Raw genomic sequence first — 22,930 nt, forward strand, 5'->3', positions numbered from 1 at the left:
TTATTGGTGCCTTCCGTCGATCCGAAAGAAGCACCGTGAATGACAGTTCGGACACGGTTGAATGATGTTCGTAGTTTCGTTAACAGTTCCTTCGAGTTAATTAACAGATAAAAGTAACCAGCCCCTGCTCCCTATACCTCGCTACCTCGGAGCCGTCTGACTCCAGCGCTGAATAATTAAAAAACAGCGGAAAAAGTATTATTTGATTGAAGAAGTAAGTTTCACAAGACGACAAGTGCTTTTTAAAGTCAGTCAATGGCCATTCTTGTTGGCAAACTGAAACTCACAATTCCATTCTACCAGTTACGTGGGTAATGTTAATACGACACCCTTAATATGACTTATTTATTATAACTTATTTCTCATTGACAGGTTTCATTGACAGGTTCTGATACTGTAGTTCTGGAAGTCGTCTCAGTCAGTCATGGACGATGATAACAGTAATTTATACTTCAGTCGTGAGACTATCACGGCTGATGACGTAGATACAATCTGTACAGCTTTAGAAAGTCATTCGGTGCAGATTTTAACTCTGCGAAAATGTGAAATAGAAGATCACGATTTTAAACGAATGATGAAATCGTTTCGTAAATGTCGCTCATTGCTTCAACTCGGACTTCTCGAAGGAATGCTTAATTCGGTCGATCGTCTGAAAATTTTATCTAAAGCGATTTTTAAAAATCAGAACCTCAGGACTTTATAGTAAGTATCGGGAGAACTGGTTGAAATGTTCAGATTCTGGGAACAAATGATGTATTAATTGTTTTCTGTTTATAGTATTCCAGGTTCTGATATTGGAGATGAAAACTGTGGTTTATTGATTAAAGCCTTAGCCGAACATCCTAACATCGTTTCACTTGATTTAGCTGAGTGTCAACTGGGTGATATAGCCGTGAAATATCTGTGCGATTTACTGCCTCCTGATAAAGAAAAACTAGGTATTTCACTCATATCATATCTTATATCATTCCAGTACGGTGGAAACCTCTTCATTGAGATTAATTGTTAGATGAGTTAGTTCGGGAACATTGACATATATGTCCATGGTTTCCACAGTGCTGGTGAATGAGGAAAAAACTTGGGAATTTTAAAATGATATTTCCCAGTTTGGAAATATTCGGGAATTTTATCAATTTTCCTCTAATCCGAACTTGGGAAATTCATTCTCAATGGAATTATGTTTTGTAATATTTTCTAGGTCTAAGTGAATTGAGTTTGAGTAATAATCTGGCTATAACGAGTAAAGGTTGGACGAAGTTATTCATCGCGCTGGCCGCCAGTAGTTCTCTGAGAGTTCTGAAATTAGATAATAACACTATTGAAGATCACGGTGCTGGATGTTTGGCTGTCGCGATGGCTGCAAATCCTGAATTGCAGATACTGGACGTACGGAATACCGGTATAAGCAGCCGTGGTGCTAAGGTAGGTTCATATACCTGGTGATGGTTCAACCTTATAGTTCAGGGCCCAGTTTCACAAAAAGTTTAACTCAAATTTTTGGTGTAATTGCCAATGGTTACTTCATGTTTTCAATGAGGACAATAATTCAAACTTAACCGTTTTAGGCTTAAACTTTTTCGTGAAACTGGGCTCTGTGCAGTAAACTCAGTTTTTTTTGGAAAGTAAATTCCGAGGTAATTTGAACGATGAGTGGTCTTAACACATTCACAACTTTTTGTCAACTTTTTCAGTTCTTCCTGAATCTGCTGAATAATTATCCGTCATACCTGAAATCATTGAAACTCAGTGAAAACGACATCAAAGAGAAAACGTTAGATGAAATTAATAAATGTCTAGAACAAGAGGAGGAGGCGAGACGATCGTGTATGCAACCACAAAAACAAGATTCATCCGACGAAGAAACTGAAACTATAAACGAAGAAGTCATGACTGAAGTGAAATCTGAAAACGTAATGGCCGGACTGAAACCTAAAGATAAAAAGAAAGATAAGAACGATAGTCAGTATAATTACTACAGTGCCTGGGGACAGCCACCTCCTATGCCTACCTCATACGGTTTGTTTGATTCGCAGAGTTACGGTGGGGCGGCTCCGGGTATGGTTTCTAATGTACCTAGCGCTCCGCCGGGGTATGGCGCCGGAGGGTTCGTGTATCCGGAATCAGCCTCTAACACGTACGGGGCGTCTCGGTATAATTCAGGGGGTAGTTATGGGTATGATCAGATGGGATATGGAAGCTCGACGGCATATGGGAATTATGGCCAGTACGGTTACGGATTCACCCCTACTCAGCCACCATACAGCGGTAGCTCACAACCGTCGTACGGTGGCTCAGCAGGGTATGGTGGCTCGGGGTATGGTGGCTCGGGTTATGGTGGTACCTCGGGGTATGGTAGCTCAGGGTATGGAGGGACAACGCCCTATTCGACTAGTGGTTATGGAGGTGGGTCCGGTTCTTACAAGGGAACTAGTTCTTATGGCGCTACTTCACCTTACACTAAACCCAGCGATACTAAATACACAGACACCAGTAATAAAGAGGACAAAACTGCTTACAATCGCGGACAGACGGACAGTTATTCGGATAAGAAAAATATTCATGACAGGTTAGATTCTGATCGGTATTCTAGAGGTGGAACGGGAAGTCAGTTTAGCGACAGTAGCCATCTTGGAAAATATACAAACATAAGCGGAAAAACTGATACGACATCTAAAGATCCGGTATCGTACGGGACTAGTGGATCGGTGTCTCCTCGAGTGAATACAACATCCGCGACACCCGATGAAGTTATTGAACCTAGTATTGTGTCTCGCGGTACCAAGAAAGATACGGATAAATCGAAAAGCAACGAACGATCGAACGTTCTGAAAATGTTTGAAGAGTTGATGAAAGCCGATGCAACCGATGATGACCTTGACGCGATGAAAAGGCGATTGAATATTGCGACGCCTCCGAAAGTGCGCGATATAGAAGCGGACTTCCAGAGAGGTAGGGTGGTTCCTATGATGAGAGGTAGACCGAGTAAAAAGAAACATCTCGGAACAATTGACTCATTATCAGACAGTGACAGCGACATGTGACCGGGATATTGAGAGATCTTTGGTCGCTTTTGTTAATACAGGGGAACCTCGTTACAACGAACTTCAAGGGAACATCTGTTCATTCAGTATGGAATTATTTAAAATCCTAGGTTTGTAATAACCAATAAATCGTCATAATGAGGTTCCACTAAAATCTTTATATTGCGGTAAATTTATGCAGTTACGTAGTATGGTTTGAAATTTATATATTTATTGTAGCAGGTTTTCCATTATTGTTATTACTGTATATTTTCTATTCGTTTATTGTGCATTTTGAATGCACTTGTTGAATCAGGCTTTACTTGATTAGTATATATATAACCAAGTTTAAACTGTTTATATAAGGATTTTTCATTAGCTAAGCTTTTCTAATAATGGTAATTAGTTACTAAAATCAGGAGAGTAATTAAGGAAAGGTTGGTAAGGAATGTTTTGCCCACAGTGCTTTAGAAAGAGGATTTTATTAAAGGATTTTTTAAGGATTATGAAAGAATTAATACTTCATGGCATCCGATAATCCTTTAAACATATGCAATAAACATATTACATTATTATACAGAATTTTCTATCAATTCATATTCATATTTATATGAACACTTATATTTTGCTATGCTGTTAATAAAAGATGAATATACAATATTAAAAGGAGTAAATCAGGAAATTTTATTTCTTGTTGTTGATGTCTATTGAGAAATCATTTATATTTAGAAATGGCTTTACAATTTTATCAAATGTCGGGATACTTTCATTGAATAAAGCGTTAGCGAGGATCGAATTGGCGAAAGAAACTATTTTCTAACATTCGTCCGACACGGCGAAAATAGTTCATACGTCTACCGTCTAGTGCTGCCTCTATGTTAGACGTTAGCGGGGAAAACGTGAACTAACATAATACTCGCATGCCAAAGCCTTTTAGTGGATATAATGAACAAACTATTTACCGATTTGCGGGCCGGATACCGAGAAAATTACTTTTAAAAGCACCGACCCATCTGAACTGAGAACAGCGAAGAGGTTGAGCTTTTGTCAACGTTTTGAATTGAAAATATCTTTATGAATCTTTAAAAAGAGTTAATGATTAATTTATTGTGTATAAATACTAATTAATTGATAAGAAAGAGAGTTTTTGCTGATAGAATATCGTTACCAAATCTGTCGACTTAAAAAGAAAACTTCTTTTGAATTAATAAATAATTTAAGATCTTTTATTAGTCAGCTATCACGCTAAGGCATCAATAATCGAATTTTAATTTTCTCGGAGTCATGAATTGTTTAACAACGTCATCGGTGATCTTCGCTCTTCTGTCACGATGTTCTCCGACTATTTTTTGTAATAATTCTATGAGTTCTTTCTTCAAGAATCCGGTCAATAATTCACCGCTGGTATAATCCTGAAAAACACATCAGAATCATTACATTACAATCATTGGTGTTTGCTAGAATGGAGAGTCTGTATTTACAAAAGAAGTTTCCAATAAATTACCTTTCTAATTTGTTCCAGTCGATCATCATCTTCTAGGAAAAATGTCAACCACTGATATGAAATATCTACATCACAATTACCGCCTTTCTCCTTGTGTTCCTCTACGGTAGCGCCACCACCAGAAAACGCGTACTTATTTATCTAAACCGGAACAGAACAAATAATATCATAATCCAACTTTCAACACATGGAAAAATAGATGGAAAATTGAAAATAGTCCTAAACAAACCTTAGTTTTAATTTGCTTATTCGTATCTGTGAGGAATACAGCAGAGTTTGGTTCACTGGCGTTCATTTTAGTTTGCGCTCCTTGAAGTGCGGGGAAGAATGTCGAATGCATTAACGCAGGTTTACTACATCCTAGTCGAGGGGCTACATCTCGGGTCATTCTGAAATACGGATCCTGAGCAAAATAAAAACATCAGAATTAGATTCAAATTATCGCCACAAAAATCCATTTGAAATACTTAAATACAGTCAAGCCTGGATATATCGCGCCTAAATTGGTTATTTAGGATTTTGTTGGTTAACGAGTATGGCGATATGTCGCGGGTTATTTTCCACTAGTTCCAAACCAAAATACTAATATTTCATTCCTGGTATATCGGGGGTTGACTGTGCTCTTAGAATTACCTGATCAATAGCACAAGGGATCAGACACGGTATATCCTTTCGACCATTGAATATCTGAGGAAATGAACTGCTAAACGAAGGAGATGCTTGTATACTGGGAAAACTGATTTTACCAATACAATCGCTATCACCAAACCCGAATATTCCTTTAGCTTGATTGAACGTTACACATTTCTGGACTCTACACATGTTCCAATAGAATGCTTGAGATTGACTGAAAAATACACCATTATTCAAATACAGAGATTGATAATATTCATAACCAGGATCGACGCGAGGTTTTACACTTACCCGATATATTCTAAATCAGAGAAGATGAATGTTTTCTCCACATCGAATCCACAGGCAATTATATCTTTAGCATTTTCGACGGCTAAACGATGAGCTTCTTCTAAAGTGAGGTCTTTCCATAGAAATTTCTCATCATCAGTTAACTGTATGACTAACGGAATATCAAATACTTCTTGAAGCCACCTGTAACCGGATTATTACCATAATTAAGGAGGTTCCTTTCGACAGGGTTCTTACAGATCAGGGAAATCAAAATTCCCTGATATTGTCTTATAAAGAGGGCACTTGTGCCACTCCTCAAACAAGAACAACAAAAGTCCCTGATTTTTTAGAAGAGTCAGAGTTCCCTGATATTCGCTGATGAGTAAGAACCCTTACGACTAGAAATTGCAGTTATTGCTTTAGATAACAATTCACGCGTACAAAGAGGATTTTCTAAAATTTAGTCGTAATATTATGATTTCAGCTACTTACTTCGTGAACAGAAATGGAATCAAATGTCCGAGATGCATGGCATCGGAAGATGGACCTCTTCCCGTATACAGATAAAATGGTTTCTTCTGTTCGTACAGACTCAGTATCGTGTGCATATCCCTTCAAATAACAGACAAAAAACTCTTATTTCAACATCATTTTCTAGACATACATGTAAATCTTTTAACGGATCTCGACGGAATTTCTACCTATGCGAAAAGAAAACTCCTCTTTTCAACAAATGATGAACTGGTTTCCCTGTAACTTTAGCAATTCGTTGTATAAGTTCATCATCTATTTTCGAACTACCAAATCTCTCTGAAAAATCAAAGACATAATAATGACATCGAATAATAAGACATAGAATGAAGTATGTTTAATCTAAATCCTTCTACAAATAAATACTTACTTATCAGTTTATCATAATCGACGCCTTTAGCAGATTTACTTGTGACATTCCACGGGTCCACGACATCATCTTCCTCTTGGTTATCGTTGACAGTCAGAGAGTTCATATCTGGTGCCGGTGGAGACTCGCTGCTTGCTGCAACCGTCGTCATTACTACCTATCAATCATTCAGAGAAAATACACTAATAGAGGTGTGCGTGTATTTCATGATATTTGATTTTAGTTGCAAAATGAGTTTATCCTTCAAACTATTGAAATAAGCATCATCCGGATCATCTCCCCATCCGTCAAATAAAAACGAATTGAATTTGTTGTAGAAAAAGCCGGTCACCGTTTTTATACGAATAATTTCAGAAAAACACCTCACATTTACCTTCTAGAATTGTTGCTGCTAATTGACACCTTTTAGAATAATGCCGTATAATCGACCAGCTACTATTTATACCAGTATTAGTGGTAAAATGATGAAATATTATTTTAATTAATGAAACACCGGAGACTTATCGTGGCTATTCGTACGGGCCCGTACGGATAATTCGGAAGCTATTCGTACGGCATGAGTGGCTTAGAACAGTAGAATGGGACCACAAAATGGTTAGCTTTTAGTTGCGTTACATGTAACTTGTAACATGATATAAGATGGGCTAACAGCCAGTGTAGCTCCTTCAATAAAATATAACCCAGTATGTACACGTCATTCATACGCGAGTCCGTACGAATAGTCTTCAGAATTATCCATACGGGTCCGTACGAATAGCCACTTTGTAATATAAACTAGCTGAATTGAATTGAATTGAACTGGTATTTATTACAGCCGCTCAAAAACAAATTCGTTAAATTGTGGAGCCATTTCTGCTTTCATATTTTGACACTTGCCTTCAAGATGCTGATAGTTTAGTAAAGTTATAGCCTTAGTTGTACTTCCCGAAGTGAAATATGTCTCACCCCAGCACTGCTGGAAAACGACCGTTTGACTTATTTACAACTCCAAGAGCGAGTCAACTGGATAAACTGTAAGACAGAGAGAGGGACACCACACCGTCACCGGACTTTAATTTGATCGATAGAATAGAATTAGAAAGAGTACTTTTTAATTAGGAGGAGGGTAGCAAGCCAGTTACACCATCACCAACTTAGTCTTACGGCCACAGGGCCCTGCTGATGCAATATTTTTGTTTACCGCAGTACCTCTGATAGTGATAGGGTTAAAATAAGTTGGCTCCTGTGACGGGCTGTGAGCTGTTAGTGTTAAACTGACTACACACCATGGCTTCTGTCAGTATACTATATTCAGATTCAGAAAGTCTAATAAAATTATATTACTTTTTCAGGACACTGAGTGCCAGTAACCTTGCTGCTTTATCTGATAGTAATCTGTCTTTAACTGTAAGTAGGCCTATTCCGATTTATTATGAAATATGAGTTCTCCTTAAAGTCGACCTCTTCAATGATCACCTACTAGAAATGAGTTCACTCGAGAATCTAAAATCATTTTTCATTGTATTGTTTTTTCTTATAGGAAGCACAGCCAGGTCGACCTTACAATGCTCCTTTTACTGCTACGTATATTGCGAAGGTATTGGACTCGATAGAATGAATGTGTAATCAATGATTGCACTAGGCGCCAAGTGCTTAAAGTCTTTAATGCGTTTTTTGCCATTTTCAGTATCAATTTGAGAAAAATGTGCGGCAATATTATCTTCAACTTACCGAAGGTTGCCATAAAGAAACGTGTAGTAATAGATTTTGTGCTAGTTCTCCTGGTAAGTAAATTGATTGAATCTTTCTATTGCGATTAACTTAGGATTATGAATTTGTATAATGCCTTGTACATTGTTGAACTCTTATCAGTGAGTTTTCCTTTGAACGCTCAATATCACTGAGGGTTTGGCATAGGGAATTCCACTCGGTGCAAAATTTCCCAAATGCATGTCTGCAAGATGACTTGGAAGTTGATGATTTACCAGTGTTTTTAGCTCATAGGACATTGATAACGCGCAAATATTTTCAGATTGCGTATCGACGTCACAGAGTCTGGCATTAGTAATGAGTTTAGTGTTGGCATCTTCTCAGAATCAATACTATAAATGTTTGAGTAGTTCAGTAGATCAGCCATTGAAGGTTAGTGAAAAATTCTGGTGATTCGAGGGCATCACAAATAAGTTTTTTCATACTAGTCAATACAATTCATCAAGTTCTAGCACATTTTTCTCTTTTTCCAGAAATCTGAAAATGATCATAAAAGTTTCATTGAAACTCTTCTAAATACAACACCGTTTAGAACAATGTACACGGTACCGAACTTGGATAATCTGTTCAAAGTAGCGCATAGAGCTATACACGACCATTCACATACACTGAGTATATCAGAACACAGAGGAACGACCAGTCTTACTTCATCTCTGGAAAATCTTGCATTACAGGTACACAGATCTACAACCGGGATCACCGCTGCATTCATATAGAATCCTCGTGTTTATAAGGATATTTATGTTTTATAGGGAAGAAGGACTAGTGCCTCTGAAAGTGAAGGATCAACTTTCAAAAAGTTGTCTCGTCAACTCAGTAACAGTGTAGGTAATCTAAATCAATGGAGCACTGAAATGAATAGCATGTAAGTACATGATAAACATCACTCTAAATCGGTTCACTATTTCCTGGCTGTCGTTCACTGATTGATTTTGTGTTAATTGTGTCTTTCTCACAGTCACGGAGTCGACATAACATTAAACAACATTCCAATGTCTGAATCATGTCACAGTAGTCTAACGAGTCTAAGCGACGTTGCCTCGATCTGTTTCGATATAAACGATGACTTGGGGTCGGAGTTACACGAATCTGGTAGATCATTAACATCGGAATGTGGTTCTCTCGATGGTGTTCAACAACTTTCATTAACTCATCTTACTGTTCCGATGCTCAAGGTTATTTGAACGAATAAATCAGTATTTTAAATTAGTTGTTAATGCTCCGGTGAAATATGTATTTTTTGATTTGATTGTTTTTAGGCTGCACTCGCCAAATATGATGAAACATTGGATCCATCTTTCATTCAGAATACAATTAGAACAGTGTTTACCTCATCTGACTCATTGAATGACAGCTTTAGGGTAAATAGTTCGCATTCATCGTGATGATAATTTGAATTTTATGCTCAATATTTCATGCATACTTTGCAGATTGATGAACATTTCTCCAACAGTCCAAACAATCTTGATATAAAGGCAGTGAAAATAGCATATGATTTACTATTGAATCATTTTGATGTAAGTTTCGTGGATCCACATGATTAAGTCAACCTCTTCCATCATCTAAATTCGTAAGAATTTCTGCTTTGATTATTTTTAGAGAGATATATATAAGACAATTCTGATGAACTCCATTGAACTTCATTTATCTTCTCTCGTACCTCAAAATATCGAACCTGAAGATATCGCTCAGGTAAATTATGAACTTGTCTTAGAAATATCTGAACCAATTTCTTGTGATTTGAATATAAATTTGAATATTGTCGTTTTAGTTGATTATTCTGATGGAATGTCCGTCTTTCAAGAGGAAATTGAATCACGCTCTACGACAGAAATTCTGTAGCATAGTTTCGTTGCTTTCTGCCGCTAGTCGCGAGGAATTCTGTAAATATTTACTGAATTATGATCAGGATAGTTTTGAACGCAGGATGGGAATGTTTAGAGATCATTTTATGTTATCCTTATGTCAAAAACAAAGGTAGTTTTACGAAGACTAAATTCTGTAATTACATATGTAGAATGTATAGGTATGTATGATATTTTTGATTACAGAACGGAGCCTCATTTGATCGAATTGGCTGAAGTTTTATCGGTATTTTTTCAAGCTAACAATATGGCTGTAACATCTATTAGAGGAGCTCACATTATTCCTAAACGCATGTTTTACGTGAATGATCTCGGAAAGTATGCAATGTTTCTGTGATGATATTAGAAATTAGAGACTCTTCAGATATTTTTTTCTTTGTACAAAACAAAATTTTTTTCATTTTTCTTGTAGGAAGTTAGACCTCAATGCTGAACACGCAGTTTGGTTCGAAAGAGTGGAAAATAACACGCAATCTTCTAATTCAGAAAGAAAAACGTCTCTTTTAGACTATCCTTTCCTTCTTGATCCTGCAGTAAGCATAACGGGATCTTAATTCATCATTTTGTGCAAATATCTAACTATCTATCAGAAAATCAGAAAATTTTTCTCTTTGTTTCAGTCTAAAGTGTACCTTCTTCATCTTGGAGCCGTGGTTAAAATGCGACAATGTTATCAGGAAGCTCTTCTTCACCAAGCAGTAAATATAGTCATATTCTGTTTCATTCAACTTCTATTTTCTGGATATAATCTGATATAATCTTGTTCCTTTACAGAGGATTAGTCAACTACAACACATTTTCCTAAAGGAGTCAGATAAGTAAGACACATTTGTTTTGTGAGATTTTATGGACTATTTTGCTTACCACTAGAATGTAATATTGTGTTTTTCTAGATCTTTAACGTTAACCAATTCTATGAAGTCCGCTATGTGCCCATATTTAGTGTTGAACGTTCGCCGGGAAAGTTTGATTCCTGATACAATCTCTCAAGTAAAACTGAAAACAACCGATCTTAAAAAACCTCTGCGCGTTAAATACGTCGGAGGTGGAGAACAGGTCGGTTTGACTTATATTTCTATCAGAAATTCGTCCTCAGTATTTGTTACTTTCATTGATGTATTGATGTATAATCGCAGGGAGTCGATTACGGCGGATTACAGAAAGAATTCTTCCAGTTGATCTGTTTGGAAATATTTGATCCCGATTACGGAATGTTCATCGAAAAAGATAACGGAAATGTTCTGTGGTTTAACGGAAACTCGTACGAGAATGAGGAAGAATTTGAATTGGTTGGCGTCATTTTGGGTAAAAAATTGTTCAGGACCCAGTTCTACCCCAGAACTGATTCCAGGGCCCAGTTTCACGAAAAAGTTTAAGCCTAAAACGGTTAAGTTTGAATTGTTGTCCTCATTGAAAACATGAAGTAACCAATAGCAATTCGACAAAAATTTGAGTTAACTTTTTTGTGAAACTGGTTCCAGAACAATAACTCCATCCGTCTCAAGATGGAGTGAAATTCAACCTAATCAGTATTATTTGAGTATTTTAATTCGTAGGTTTAGCCATCTACAATGGTGTTATTTTGGATATTCGGTTGCCTAATGTCATCTACAAGATGTTACAAGGTCGCGTCGTCACTATCGAAGATTTCGAAGAAATCGAACCAAACTTCGCGCGTGGATTGAAAGAAATGTTGAAATATCCCGATGATGATGTCGAGGATATTTTTTGTCAAACATTCCAGGTATGGATATATTATCAGTGTGATATGATGTGGTATTGTATCGATAGATATATCTGTGTTATGGATAGTTTTCTATGTTTGTATAGATTACTGAAGAAGTCGTTGGTGAACAGAAACTTCGTAATATTGATCTGATCCCCAACGGGAGCCAGACTAATGTCACTAATGAGGTATATAAACACGTGTATCATATCTCTAATGATTGTAGACATCGCACCTGTGACATTTCGTTTCTATCGACGAGACACGTTATTCGCGCTGTTAATTATTGTTATTGTTGTTATTTCAAGAATCGATTTGAATTCGTCGAAGCTGTCGTGAACTACAAGTTGAATATCAGCATCGAAAAACAATTCCAGGTCAGGAAGAATTTAATTTCTAGCAGCGGTATAGAGGGAGCATTAATGCGCCATAGCTGGGACAATCCTATCTTGGCGATTTGCACTTATTAGATTGAATTGGATATCGGAATTAGACTCACAAAGGCATCTGACGACTTCAACTAGTATATTCTAAGATGAAGAATTTAATTTGATTTTCTATTATATTTTTTTAGGCGTTCAGTCGTGGTTTTCATAAAGTCTGCGGTAATCAAGGTTTATCCCTATTTGAACCCGAAGAAATAGAATTGCTCGTTTGTGGAAATCCTGTTCTTGTAAGTTACAACACGGCGTAATTGATTGAAAATGTTTAAGTTGAAAATTGACTCCCGAGTTAAACAATTGCTGTTGAACTGAATTAGAGTCAAATAACTTCATCTACACTTCACTGCCATAATTTTAGACTTCTCTTCAAACGACATCATTCATAACGATGGCTTTCATTCACTCAATACTCGGAGATCAATTGAAATGCATTCCTTATTCGTATACAATGCTTTCAGGAATTTTCTGAGCTGGAGAAATCAGCGACGTACGATGATGGATATCATTCGTATCATATCGTTATCAAGTGGTTTTGGAAAATCGTTCACGAAATGGAAAACGCGCAGAAACGGAAATTGTTGAGATTTGTTACGGGTAGCGATCGTATCCCGTTGAAAGGACTTTCACATTTACCATTAGTCATACACAGGAGTGGACCAGACTCTGATAGGTAACACTACTACACGGTACAGTCTAACTCGGTGAAGTTGTCATCAGAGTTGTACTCACATTAGTGAAGTTGTCATTATTTTCGCGTCCCAATTTATATTCGCAATTCAATTATCATGATCGTCTCTGCTACGAAATCTAAAGCGAGTTTGACAGTATTCAACTTATTCTGATATTCAGTGGTCTGAAGCAATCGATTGCCCAAAAAAAAAACTATTTCAAGTATCTTTTGAAAGCTTTTTCACTAGCTTTCAGTTTTTGCAAATACTTTTTACTGATTTATTTTTACGGGACGTGGCTTATTTTACCTGCCCAAACTTTTGGATAATTAATAGCAACAGATACGATATAGTTGTATGTGATTAGGGAGAATTAGAGATTGTATTAATTGTATTTATTGTATTTCAGATTACCTACAGCTATGACTTGCTTTAATCGACTGATGCTTCCTGAATATTCATCTATTGATAAATTACACGCTCAATTGAATATGGCAGTAGAAAGCAGTAAAGGATTCGGATTGGCTTGAAGAATATTGACTATTATAAGCGCGCGGCGGCTGTTGTGTAATTTCTGTGCGTGTTCCACCGCGTACAGAATTCTTAGTGAGATTTAATTAGAAACATCCGTTCAGCGGCGAATTTGCCGTTATTAGTAAACTGTACCCGACCGCTCTGATTGACTATTAATACTGATTTACCGCAACGTAACGCCTCTCAATGTAAACTTTAAACGTTTAAAAGGTGAAACAATTAACGCTCGGAAGTTCGTTCGTACTGATTGATGGTTTATACTGTACATTCTATATCATGTTTAACAAGTCATGAAAATAAAATATTATGGTGCTATTTCAAATAGCTCGCGTAGCGTTGATTTTCGATGCGTTTTGAGGAGATTCGAGGATCGAATATCGGCAAAAAAGTATGAATGCCAAGTGAGAGGTTGTCGTTCAAAATATATTCAAGTGACATCAATCGACGAAGGATGAATGAATTGACTGTTGGTACTTCGTGAAATTTATGCATCTAAACCATTCGCAGTCGAGGATGTCTGCATAATTAGTTCAACGTAATTGGAGTTAGTTACTACAAACACCCCACCGAGGGTTGACGATTAGCACCGAGGGCTCCTCGATCATAGGAAGGTACAAATGGGATTATAGTATGCGACAAGGCTTTTAACAAGTTAATTATTCAGATGAGCTGCAGATCGACGTATCTTCACGTGTTGTGTGTTAGAGAGAGAGAGAGGGACAGTCCAAATAGAACCCTTTGATGCAACGATATGGAATCAAATAAGCTAATGATAAAACTGCCCATGAGCGAACGTAGTCATAAACGATAGAAAATGAGGTTTCAGTTTGCGATGAATAATCCGACATTGCAGAGGTTTCCTCTGAAATGTCAATTTCTGTCTGAGCTTAAAATCAAATATATGAAAATGATGCGTTTGTCTATATTTGCGATAGTTCTTTACGAAATAAATAGACATGTCAACAATGATCAATTTCCAGTAATAGACAATTAATTTTCAGATATTCCGCGCGATTCGGCGAAATTGCAAAATCACTCTGATGCAGAAACTAACATAATTACAATGTTTCGATCAGTCGAATCGTGATGAGTAAATCGTGATAATTTGCAATTTATTTAATCGTTACGTGTAAGTGCGTTTTCATTGAATTCCGATGCGATTTTTAATGAGACACTTGTTTTGTCTGCGCGTATTTTTTGTCATATTTCCAGACTGTTCAAGATTGTTGCTTCAAGACACGCAAGAAGTTTTGTTTTATTACATAAAACACGCGATAGAATCTCGCTGCTGCCTCGTGGTCGAGAAAATGTCAACGTTGAACGGAAATGGAAGAAACAACAAACGACACGCCTACTAAAAAATTCCATCTTTATTCGGTATTTCCAGCCATTATTGAGATTAATTTCATGGTTGATGTACAATTGCCTTCGCGAAACGGAAGAATTAATTGATTCCATTATGAATATACATGTAACCCCGTGGCGCTGTTACTGAGACGTTTGCGCTAATTATGATATACCTGGGGTAAAAACCATCTCAAGAGTTTTACTGTAGATAATAGTTGTATTCATTCGGAATTCGACGAAACAGTGCGAAAGGGGGTAAAGTGAAGTCAACTGTAGAGCAGTGGTTCGGTTTGTCTTATCACACGCTGTTTCGATGTGGCTAATTTATGTTAGATGGATTGAATACACGTTTATTTGTAAATATATATTCATAAAGCTAAATGCTTTAAAACCAGTAACGCGCATAATATTGTAGAACAGTCGGACTCACTGAGTCAATAGAATTACACCGAGCTGTAGGTATATAGTAGTGAAATTTAATGAGTTTTATTAGTTCTGAAAATTAGAATAAGTGGTAAATTAAACCCGCGAAACGGCGAGGATTCTCATTGGAGGTATTGTTTGTTCGCCGATGAAGATCAAACCTGGGTCGGTGATAATACGAAGCAATTTCTCAGTTGAGCGTATTGATCAATTCATCAGGAGTAAGCAATGTGTATTGCAGTCTGTGCCATTGCCAGTTACCACAGAGACGACTTAAATCCAATCAGTCAGTGAAGAAAAATTGCTAACTTTCTGACAAATGAATGTTAGACATAGTACACTACGGTAGAACTTTATTTATACGGGATTTACCGCACGCCCCTTTCGGATTTTCGTGAGAAAACATTAACTTATTAGTGAACAGTGCAATCATAGAGTTTCAGAAATTGGTGTTATTTATTGGTATCGTCAAGTTCCAGAGTGAAATATAATCTTCGAATCCACGTTTGACGTGCGACTGTAGTTAGAATGATCATACGACTATTCAGATCATCAAACTGTTAAGGATGTTTCTCGGATAGCTACGACTGGATTTATTCTATCTATATATTGTGAAGTTGAAGTCATAAACGAGTGAAACAATGGTAAGTTTTCTTTTATTTCTTATATCAAAATACAGAAAAACAGTAGATTTATAGAGTTAATAACTGAAGATTTATCGCAAAAGGAATTGGTTTGCGTTGATAAATCATCAAAGCCTTCTAGCTAATTTCGAATTGAAGTCATTTTCACACAGAAAATCTCCATAAATAAATGATAAATTCTCTCTTTTGCCCGGATTCTGCGATGCATTCTCTACTCTACTGGTTTGTAATCACATTATTTGGTTTAAACATTTTTCAAAAGAATTGTACTTGTTAATTTTTAACGATTCACAAGCACTATTTCTGTCGAGATCGCGTTTTTATTTAACCGTTTCAGAGCGTCACGTAAAATAGCGGAACAAACGCCATAAACAATCGCAAATGTATTATTCATTTTTTTTCTGCCAAGCGACGAAAACTGTTGAGATTTTGATTTCTAAAATCTTAAGAAAGTGTAGAGAAACATACACAGGGTATCGAGGTCTAATGGCATTTCAACTTGTTTTAAGATAATGTTTTAACCATCGCGTCATCTTTTCAAGACGTTCTGTCAGCGATCATCACAGACCGTCGTCGTCTAATTCATGCAAAAATAATCAAGTCTTTGATGCGTTAAAAGCACATCGTCAGTCTTAACCATTCACCCGCATTAAATCAACATTAAACTGATTAATTATGTCGACAGTTGCAAACACCTAAAACAAGTTACTTTACGAAAAAAAATGATTCTATTAATTTTGTGTAGACAGTTTTGATCGTGTTTCCCTGCAGGCCCTAGACACGATATTAATAGTGGGGACATTAAAAAAAAAAGTTTTCAACGAGAAATTTTCGATTTCATTTTCATCTCGTTGAAATAAATGATTCATTAATTCTAACATCTGTTGGATGATAATTTGTAATAATTCCATTACGTCTGAGTCTATTTTTCACATCACGGAATTTTCATCAGTACGCCATTAAATTCTGATTGCGTTTCGGGGAATATAATTCTAATAGCTTCCGCACAGCGCGGTTGGTCCTCACTCACATCATTTACAATATGTTTTCTTCATAATACGATCTATTTATTTCGTGTTGAAGCAACCACCACTGATTTGTATTGAAGAAGGGAATCGACCGCAAATAGATTAATGGAATTTTTCTCGAGGGGAGGGGAGGGGGTTAATATACTGAAGCAAGAGGTTTGTGTGTTTTTCAACAGCCCCAAGCGTTAGAGGCTTCTTACAGAAGAAACGTCGTCTAACTCCATCCTCACGTTCTGTTAAACGAATCCTGTACTGACGACGGGACCAACGATGTTGAAGCCTTTCAGTCACGTGGTACGCGTTGAACACTTCGTACAGCGATATCTGGATTGACTCAATAAAGTTCAACCCACACAGGACCCACAGATCTTACTTGATCAAATTAAACTGTTGAAGTCGATACAATTTGTGGATGTTATTGAGAATGGCATTTTGAGACCAGTAGACTCGTGGGAATTTTCTGAAAGCCGCGGCAATTTAGAAATTACATTATGTACATTATCTCTGTAAATTGATTGCTAATTTTGCAATAGGTTTTCATGTTTTGGAGATCTCTCTTTTGACTATCACATAATCTATGATTCTAGTTCGTTGGGCATTTCAATGAAAATGCAGGTACGTTTAGATAAGCTAAATACCAGACTCAAACGGGTAAACTGTATGCGCAGTTAAGCGATATACATTGCTCAAAATATTCTGTCCATCCTTGGGAACTGATCCGGGGCTTACTAGTTCACAGTATGGAGCTGCGCATTATATCGTGTATGTATTCATGACTATGGACGAATCTAATCACAATAACTGTTTACAGATAAGACTATAGATTTCTGATGACACTGCCGCTCATGCGCGAGATATGCACAGAAAAGAAAAACTTTTACGCAATTTATACTGATCACTAACATCAATCAGACTATTGACTTTACTGGAAGATACAGCAAAGGAGACATTCATTATGCATGTATCATGAGAGAAACTACTTATAAAAGCCTTTTGAATCCGATGTTATGAATATTCAATGTGTACGTATATTGGTAGATACCGCCAGTAATTACTCGATTTATTATTCCTGGGTTCCAACTCAACATGCAATAAATTACGGATAATATGATAATCAATGATGATTCTACCCCAAAAGAAGGTTGTCATTAGAACAACATCGTTATTGAGGCCATCATTTAACTCGTCGGTCCTACTTCGAATTATACTTAAGAGGACGACAGGGCAGTAACGCACCAGTGAGTTAGACAAGAGCCGGACTTATAGGTTAACCTTGTTTATTAATGGTGCTTCAAACTAATGGCATTAAGGCATGACGGCATAATTCAGCTGGGGTGACTTTTACGTATAGCAATGTATCTTGTACCGAGATTCAATAACATTGACGTTGATATGTATGATCATCAGTAATCTTTGAACCCCTAACTTCATCAGGGCACATAACAACTTTTATCAGTCTAGTTATGTTGGCAGCACGTCGCATTTCCATCAGTGAAGTTGGCAGCTTTGTCTTAACTAGTTACGCACTGAGCGGGGTAAGGACTAGATGGTGGTTTGTGAAGTCCTTGCGATGCTTACTACACGTCGTTATTGCTATTTTTAACGATGTTCCTCGCCTGTGCATTCCTCTGCTCTACCACTAAATCTTACACGACGAATGTTCTCTGCAAAATATACATATTTTTGAAACAAATACATTTTAGAGCTTTTGTTGTCACGTATATCAGGGGTGGATCCTGAAACTGGAATTGGGGGTCCAAAACTTCAGACAAAAAGTAAATTGAACCTTAGGCGCCTTAGCCTTTTAAGGGGTTTCTTGGGTCCACCCCAAGAAAACCTAGAAATAGGATCATTTTCAGGGCATCTTGAACCATTCTAAAATGAAATTATTAGCAATAGTGTTATCTTGGCAAGAAATAGGGCGGAACGCTCCCGCCCCTTAAACCCCGTAGATCTATGAGTTTTGCCAAGTTTTGCGGGGAATTTATAATGAGATTGACCGGAAATGGACATTTTTCAAAAGGTGATAACAGACCAAATGTTTATCGCTACCACACAATATGCAAATAGTTCGTTTCCAGAAAATTATCAAAACAATTATCACAAATGGTTTTAAAAACAGCCCCGAGTTCATTAAACCATGAAACACCCTGGGAAATCGCAAACAGAAAAAACTAAGTGCATTAACTTGTTGTTTGTGATGATATTCATGCACAATTATACATTCACAACAGATGCACTTGTGAGATAATTGCTGACAGTAGGTTTACCACTGAACTATATCCGGTAACTCCTCATTATTATTTCAGTCTTCTCTTTTTGACGTCTTGGCTTTGACAGATTCCCGGTCCTTGCAACAACTCTGAGTGCATGAGCAACTGGTTTATTACCAGTCGCTGGAGGAAGATGGTCGAGGAAAGTAAACTGTGACAGTTCAACTCGCTGTCTGTGATACTCCTTACCATGAGAGAAAATATATACATATACGTAGCATGCACAAAGGACAAATGATATGTAGATTAATCAAACACAATCTTGTGTCAGTAAGACTAATGCCTAATGTATTTTCCTAAACAATTAGATAGCTCAACGTAATTGAAGAGACACGATATGTATGCTTAACCAAATGCAGAGATAAGAATTACCTCTGAAACCTATTCACCATTTTCGTTTGCCAATTTATTTCCTTTGTCAAATCGCGGTCATAGGGCATGAGTCCGGAGAACCTACCTAATTTAGTCATAGAACCATCAATGAATCCAGGCAGCGATGCGTGCGATGAGAAGTGTCACAAATGGTAATGAAATGATACCTCGTCCTACACTGTTGCAAATCCCGTAGAATAAAACGTTGAAGGCAGGACTCTACCGGTTTCCGAGTTAATGGTCGAAAAAATAAGACCAGGAAGGAACAAGTCATCTGTAACTAATCAATAGACATGTCATATCGGGCCGACTGCAGATTTTGACAATTGATGTTGATGGTATTGATATAACCAGTGCTATTACTCTCTGTCCTCGTCAACACCACGCTACGTTTGATGATACTCTATTCGAAATATTAATCAGAAAATGTTTTAAGTGAAATGTTACGGAAATGTTACACTCTCTTTCAACTGCTAATTACTACCATCAGGACTTCAGTCTAGAGTCTAGGGAATATCTGTTGACTAAACAATTTCAAAATAGACTTCTCAAAACTGTTTGACTAATCTACGCCACCGCAATCACGGGAATATAGGTATTTGTAAAGCCTATACGCAGTACCAGGGAATCTGATATCATTTTCCCTCACTGTCTTGACACGAGAAGGCCGCACACGAAGGACTAATAAAGGTTAATATTCTGTGGCTTATCAAATTATTGACGAATCTTCTCTACATTATCTATGTCCACTTATAGAAATGATCAGTCCGCTGTAATGAAATTTGACACATCAAGAGCGAAATCGAGATATGGCCGCAGAAGTATGACTTTATGGTAATTGGGTTCGTGGATATGGAAAATAAGAAGAACCAACTGAAGACGTTTTCGATTTCTATGGATTTAATGATCTACAGCTCGCGGCCAAGAATCTTTCTCTAAACACCGGACATCTTTGATCAATGCGGAAAATCTTACATATATCGCTACGTGACCCCGAGCAATTGAAATCCCAAAGAGAAACGTAGAAGATCAATCGTATGCCATTCTTTGACGCTTTTTCTCGCATATAGTGTTAAACGCAGTGAGCGTAAGAAAAGAAAGAATTCCTGCCAACTTTTTATGTATGATTGGGGAATCTTTCAATAACAAAATACCCGCCGGGAATAGTGGCTGTCAGTTCGTGTGGTCAGATACATCCGCAATGGTTTAACTCTTTAGATCAGGCCTTTGGTCAATAAATAATCGCAAAACGGCTGAGCTAAGTAGAGGACCGACGTGACTACTGATCAAACATCGCTGTCATGTCGCGTTTTTCTAGATTTCCAAGTCACTCAATATTTTATACACACTTTTATGTATATACTACTTGTATATACCCTCCGCGCTATGACCCTACTGTTGGATTGACATGACCGCTTCCTACACTTTTATGATACGGCGCGATCAGAAATTTCATTATCTTTGATAGAAATTTATATCACATATTAATTTACTCTGTCACTGGCGCTATTATCATGTTCATTTGAACATCGGCGTAAAATATATCTTGATGAAGAATATGCGATCTGTGTTCATTAGTCATATCCGATGATGAATGTAGCCATGCTTGTTTTTGGTTTTTTTTTACTGAGGAATTTTTAATTCCCGGACGAGCCCCAAATATCCGCTATCAATTCCCAATTTCTGGAAGCAACTCCAAGGTCGAAATGTCTCCACAAAAGAAGGGCGACGCCAGAGGTATATGTTACATCTACGGAACGTTTATCTGTAAGTGCTGTGACTAACGCGGAACTGCCTCCAGGTCAGTTACAGAGATATAAGTCCAATTTATACGAGTTAATCTAGCATAACATAACAAATCGATTGAAATTCAACCACAATCAGTCAAGTAGACTTTACACACTATTTACAATAACTCGAGCTGGTAACAATGTAGACAAAATTCGTACTTCAAAGTGATGAGTTCGAGGTATTTCCCCTAAAACCAACCACTCTTTGTAATTCTATGGAGAAGTAGATATCTGTGGAAAAGACCCACGAGTGACAGATTTAGCTCCAGAGTTAGCGGAATGTTATGAGAAATCTTCAAGATTCCCCGTCTCCTTCTGTCCTGTACTTTTGGCATTCACCAAACCATCATCGTCACCTATAGCAAGTATTCACTGAAATTACACGTATTGTTCATAGGCGCCACATTGGACGTAAAATGGCTGTCAACTGTGACTTCAATCAATATCTCGCGGTCGACACAATGTGACTTCAGTTGCATTTCCTCTATAACGGTCCATTTTCCAGCTGCACCCATAAGTTTAACCTCGGATTCACCCCTGATTTCCATCGTCACCAACGAAATACAACCGTCTTCGAAATCTTTCCAGCAACGTGGCGACGAAGCAGGCATTTACTCGGACCAATTAAAGCAAAATAGTTACTGTATATATTTCATCCACAACTGATCAAGGTTATATGACGGCATTTTGGTATAGAACTGGTATCATCGAGTCACCTCAGCAATTACAAAACTCAAACCTAGAAACGACGAAAAACGAAAAAAAGAGTAGAATGAACATCAGTGTAACGAAGTGTTTATGAGCATTTACTGATGGCACGGAATTGACTAATCCTTGATATGTCACCGGATAATTTATTGCTCCCTAAGACCCAATAGTTACTGATAGCAAAATAATCACCAATTTCCAACGCTACAGGAACAACTGGGGTCTTTTCGGACACAAAGCAAAACGTATTTTAAATGATGCAGATGTACACGTACCAAATCAAGATGAGACATCCACAACGTTATAAACACGAACTGAAGATTCGCCGAGAATTTCTACTATTTTTTTGAACCGACGATTATCGATGATTGATCGATTTACGAATATAAAATCTGAGAAAAGTGGAATCCGTTTGCATTAAACGAATTGAGTATTTGAGGCGAACTTTTTTTGATGTCTAATCCGTTCCATTAACACCGCGCAGTCAGTGATCAATACATCGCAATATACCGTGACGAAACATTTGAAAAAAATAATATTCACACAGAAACCATTAAATAATGTTTACCATCAATCAGTGTAATACTAGGAAAGGGATTCAAAGCTGCAATGTGTGTTGAAGTGTCATAATGCATCTAAGCCAAAGAATAGTAATGAATGAAATCACGAGACAGTGGTATGGCAACCAAACATAAGAGTTTGGTTTGAAGCAGTTGAGAATCAATTCCCGAGTCAGATGAAATCATTAACGCAAGCTGAAGCCTACACTCAAAGCGTAAAGCTGTTTAACCTTTTTATATTCAATCGATTTCGACGCTACCGAATAATTAGACTGCGATTGGCACGAAATTCTAAAAACACGAATCTTAAGTTACCGATTTTGATTTCGATAAGAAGCCGCGGTTCGGATTAATATTGAGCCAATAATTTCCATATGGAATTGACTCTCTCGTGCCGGCTCAGACAGCAATCGAAGAATTTTCGGAATTTTTCTCTACCAGCTCCGCATTTTAATCGGAAAAAGAAGAT

At 37.3% G+C, this 22,930-nt stretch overlaps 3 protein-coding genes across 4 annotated transcripts; 2 read left to right on the forward strand and 1 right to left on the reverse strand.

Annotated features, from left to right (window-relative positions):
- The first annotated feature begins 27 nt into the window (after positions 1 to 27).
- LOC141903837 (uncharacterized) lies at positions 28 to 3,694 on the forward strand. The gene is made up of 5 exons (XM_074792179.1): positions 28 to 214; positions 373 to 702; positions 778 to 938; positions 1,199 to 1,422; positions 1,692 to 3,694. Exons 2-5 carry the CDS (start codon positions 425 to 427, stop codon positions 3,039 to 3,041), a joined length of 2,013 nt encoding a protein of 670 aa, XP_074648280.1. The 5' UTR covers positions 28 to 214; positions 373 to 424; the 3' UTR covers positions 3,042 to 3,694.
- Positions 3,695 to 4,246: 552 nt separating this feature from the next.
- LOC141908555 (tryptophan--tRNA ligase, cytoplasmic-like) lies at positions 4,247 to 7,022 on the reverse strand. Its single transcript, XM_074798655.1, has 9 exons — positions 6,705 to 7,022; positions 6,332 to 6,488; positions 6,132 to 6,240; positions 5,923 to 6,042; positions 5,449 to 5,631; positions 5,158 to 5,371; positions 4,754 to 4,927; positions 4,525 to 4,665; positions 4,247 to 4,432 (listed from the first exon to the last, which is right to left on the reverse strand). The coding sequence occupies exons 2-9, from the start codon at positions 6,480 to 6,482 to the stop codon at positions 4,274 to 4,276; spliced, it is 1,251 nt and encodes a 416-aa protein (XP_074654756.1). The 5' UTR covers positions 6,483 to 6,488; positions 6,705 to 7,022; the 3' UTR covers positions 4,247 to 4,273.
- Positions 7,023 to 7,185: 163 nt separating this feature from the next.
- On the forward strand, positions 7,186 to 13,622 carry LOC141909696 (putative E3 ubiquitin-protein ligase HECTD2). 2 transcript variants are annotated; one of them, XM_074800275.1, is made up of 24 exons: positions 7,186 to 7,344; positions 7,663 to 7,717; positions 7,851 to 7,907; positions 7,998 to 8,094; positions 8,343 to 8,452; positions 8,554 to 8,754; positions 8,833 to 8,945; positions 9,039 to 9,255; positions 9,340 to 9,441; positions 9,511 to 9,597; positions 9,680 to 9,772; positions 9,852 to 10,057; positions 10,132 to 10,263; positions 10,358 to 10,478; positions 10,566 to 10,643; positions 10,720 to 10,763; positions 10,839 to 11,001; positions 11,082 to 11,250; positions 11,502 to 11,689; positions 11,776 to 11,859; positions 11,980 to 12,048; positions 12,246 to 12,344; positions 12,573 to 12,784; positions 13,192 to 13,622. In XM_074800275.1, exons 1-24 carry the CDS (start codon positions 7,268 to 7,270, stop codon positions 13,310 to 13,312), a joined length of 2,895 nt encoding a protein of 964 aa, XP_074656376.1. In that variant the 5' UTR covers positions 7,186 to 7,267; the 3' UTR covers positions 13,313 to 13,622. The 2 variants fall into 2 exon arrangements, with proteins under 2 accessions (XP_074656376.1, XP_074656384.1); XM_074800283.1 differs by lacking the exon at positions 13,192 to 13,622 and having other exon boundaries at positions 12,246 to 12,276; positions 12,573 to 12,708.
- The last annotated feature ends 9,308 nt before the right edge of the window (positions 13,623 to 22,930 follow it).

Source organism: Tubulanus polymorphus, chromosome 1, assembly GCF_964204645.1.
Source record: "Tubulanus polymorphus chromosome 1, tnTubPoly1.2, whole genome shotgun sequence".
NCBI lineage: Eukaryota > Metazoa > Nemertea > Palaeonemertea > Tubulaniformes > Tubulanidae > Tubulanus > Tubulanus polymorphus.

What these genes read in the sequence shown, in the direction of transcription:
- LOC141908555 (XM_074798655.1), bottom strand. Translation starts at nt 6,482, where the DNA reads ATGACGACGGTTGCAGCAAGCAGCGAGTCTCCACCGGCACCAGATATG. An exon ending in CGATTATGATAAACTGATAA is followed by an intron (nt 6,241 to 6,331) that starts GTAAGTATTTAT and finishes TTGATTTTTCAG; the next exon opens with AGAGATTTGGTAGTTCGAAA. An exon ending in ATTCCATTTCTGTTCACGAA is followed by an intron (nt 5,632 to 5,922) that starts GTAAGTAGCTGA and finishes ATCCGGTTACAG; the next exon opens with GTGGCTTCAAGAAGTATTTG.
- LOC141909696 (XM_074800275.1), top strand. Translation starts at nt 7,268, where the DNA reads ATGTCTCACCCCAGCACTGCTGGAAAACGACCGTTTGACTTATTTACA. An exon ending in CTTTCCTTCTTGATCCTGCA is followed by an intron (nt 10,479 to 10,565) that starts GTAAGCATAACG and finishes TCTTTGTTTCAG; the next exon opens with TCTAAAGTGTACCTTCTTCA. An exon ending in GCATCGAAAAACAATTCCAG is followed by an intron (nt 12,049 to 12,245) that starts GTCAGGAAGAAT and finishes ATATTTTTTTAG; the next exon opens with GCGTTCAGTCGTGGTTTTCA.
- LOC141903837 (XM_074792179.1), top strand. Translation starts at nt 425, where the DNA reads ATGGACGATGATAACAGTAATTTATACTTCAGTCGTGAGACTATCACG. An exon ending in CAGAACCTCAGGACTTTATA is followed by an intron (nt 703 to 777) that starts GTAAGTATCGGG and finishes TTCTGTTTATAG; the next exon opens with TATTCCAGGTTCTGATATTG. An exon ending in TAAGCAGCCGTGGTGCTAAG is followed by an intron (nt 1,423 to 1,691) that starts GTAGGTTCATAT and finishes CAACTTTTTCAG; the next exon opens with TTCTTCCTGAATCTGCTGAA.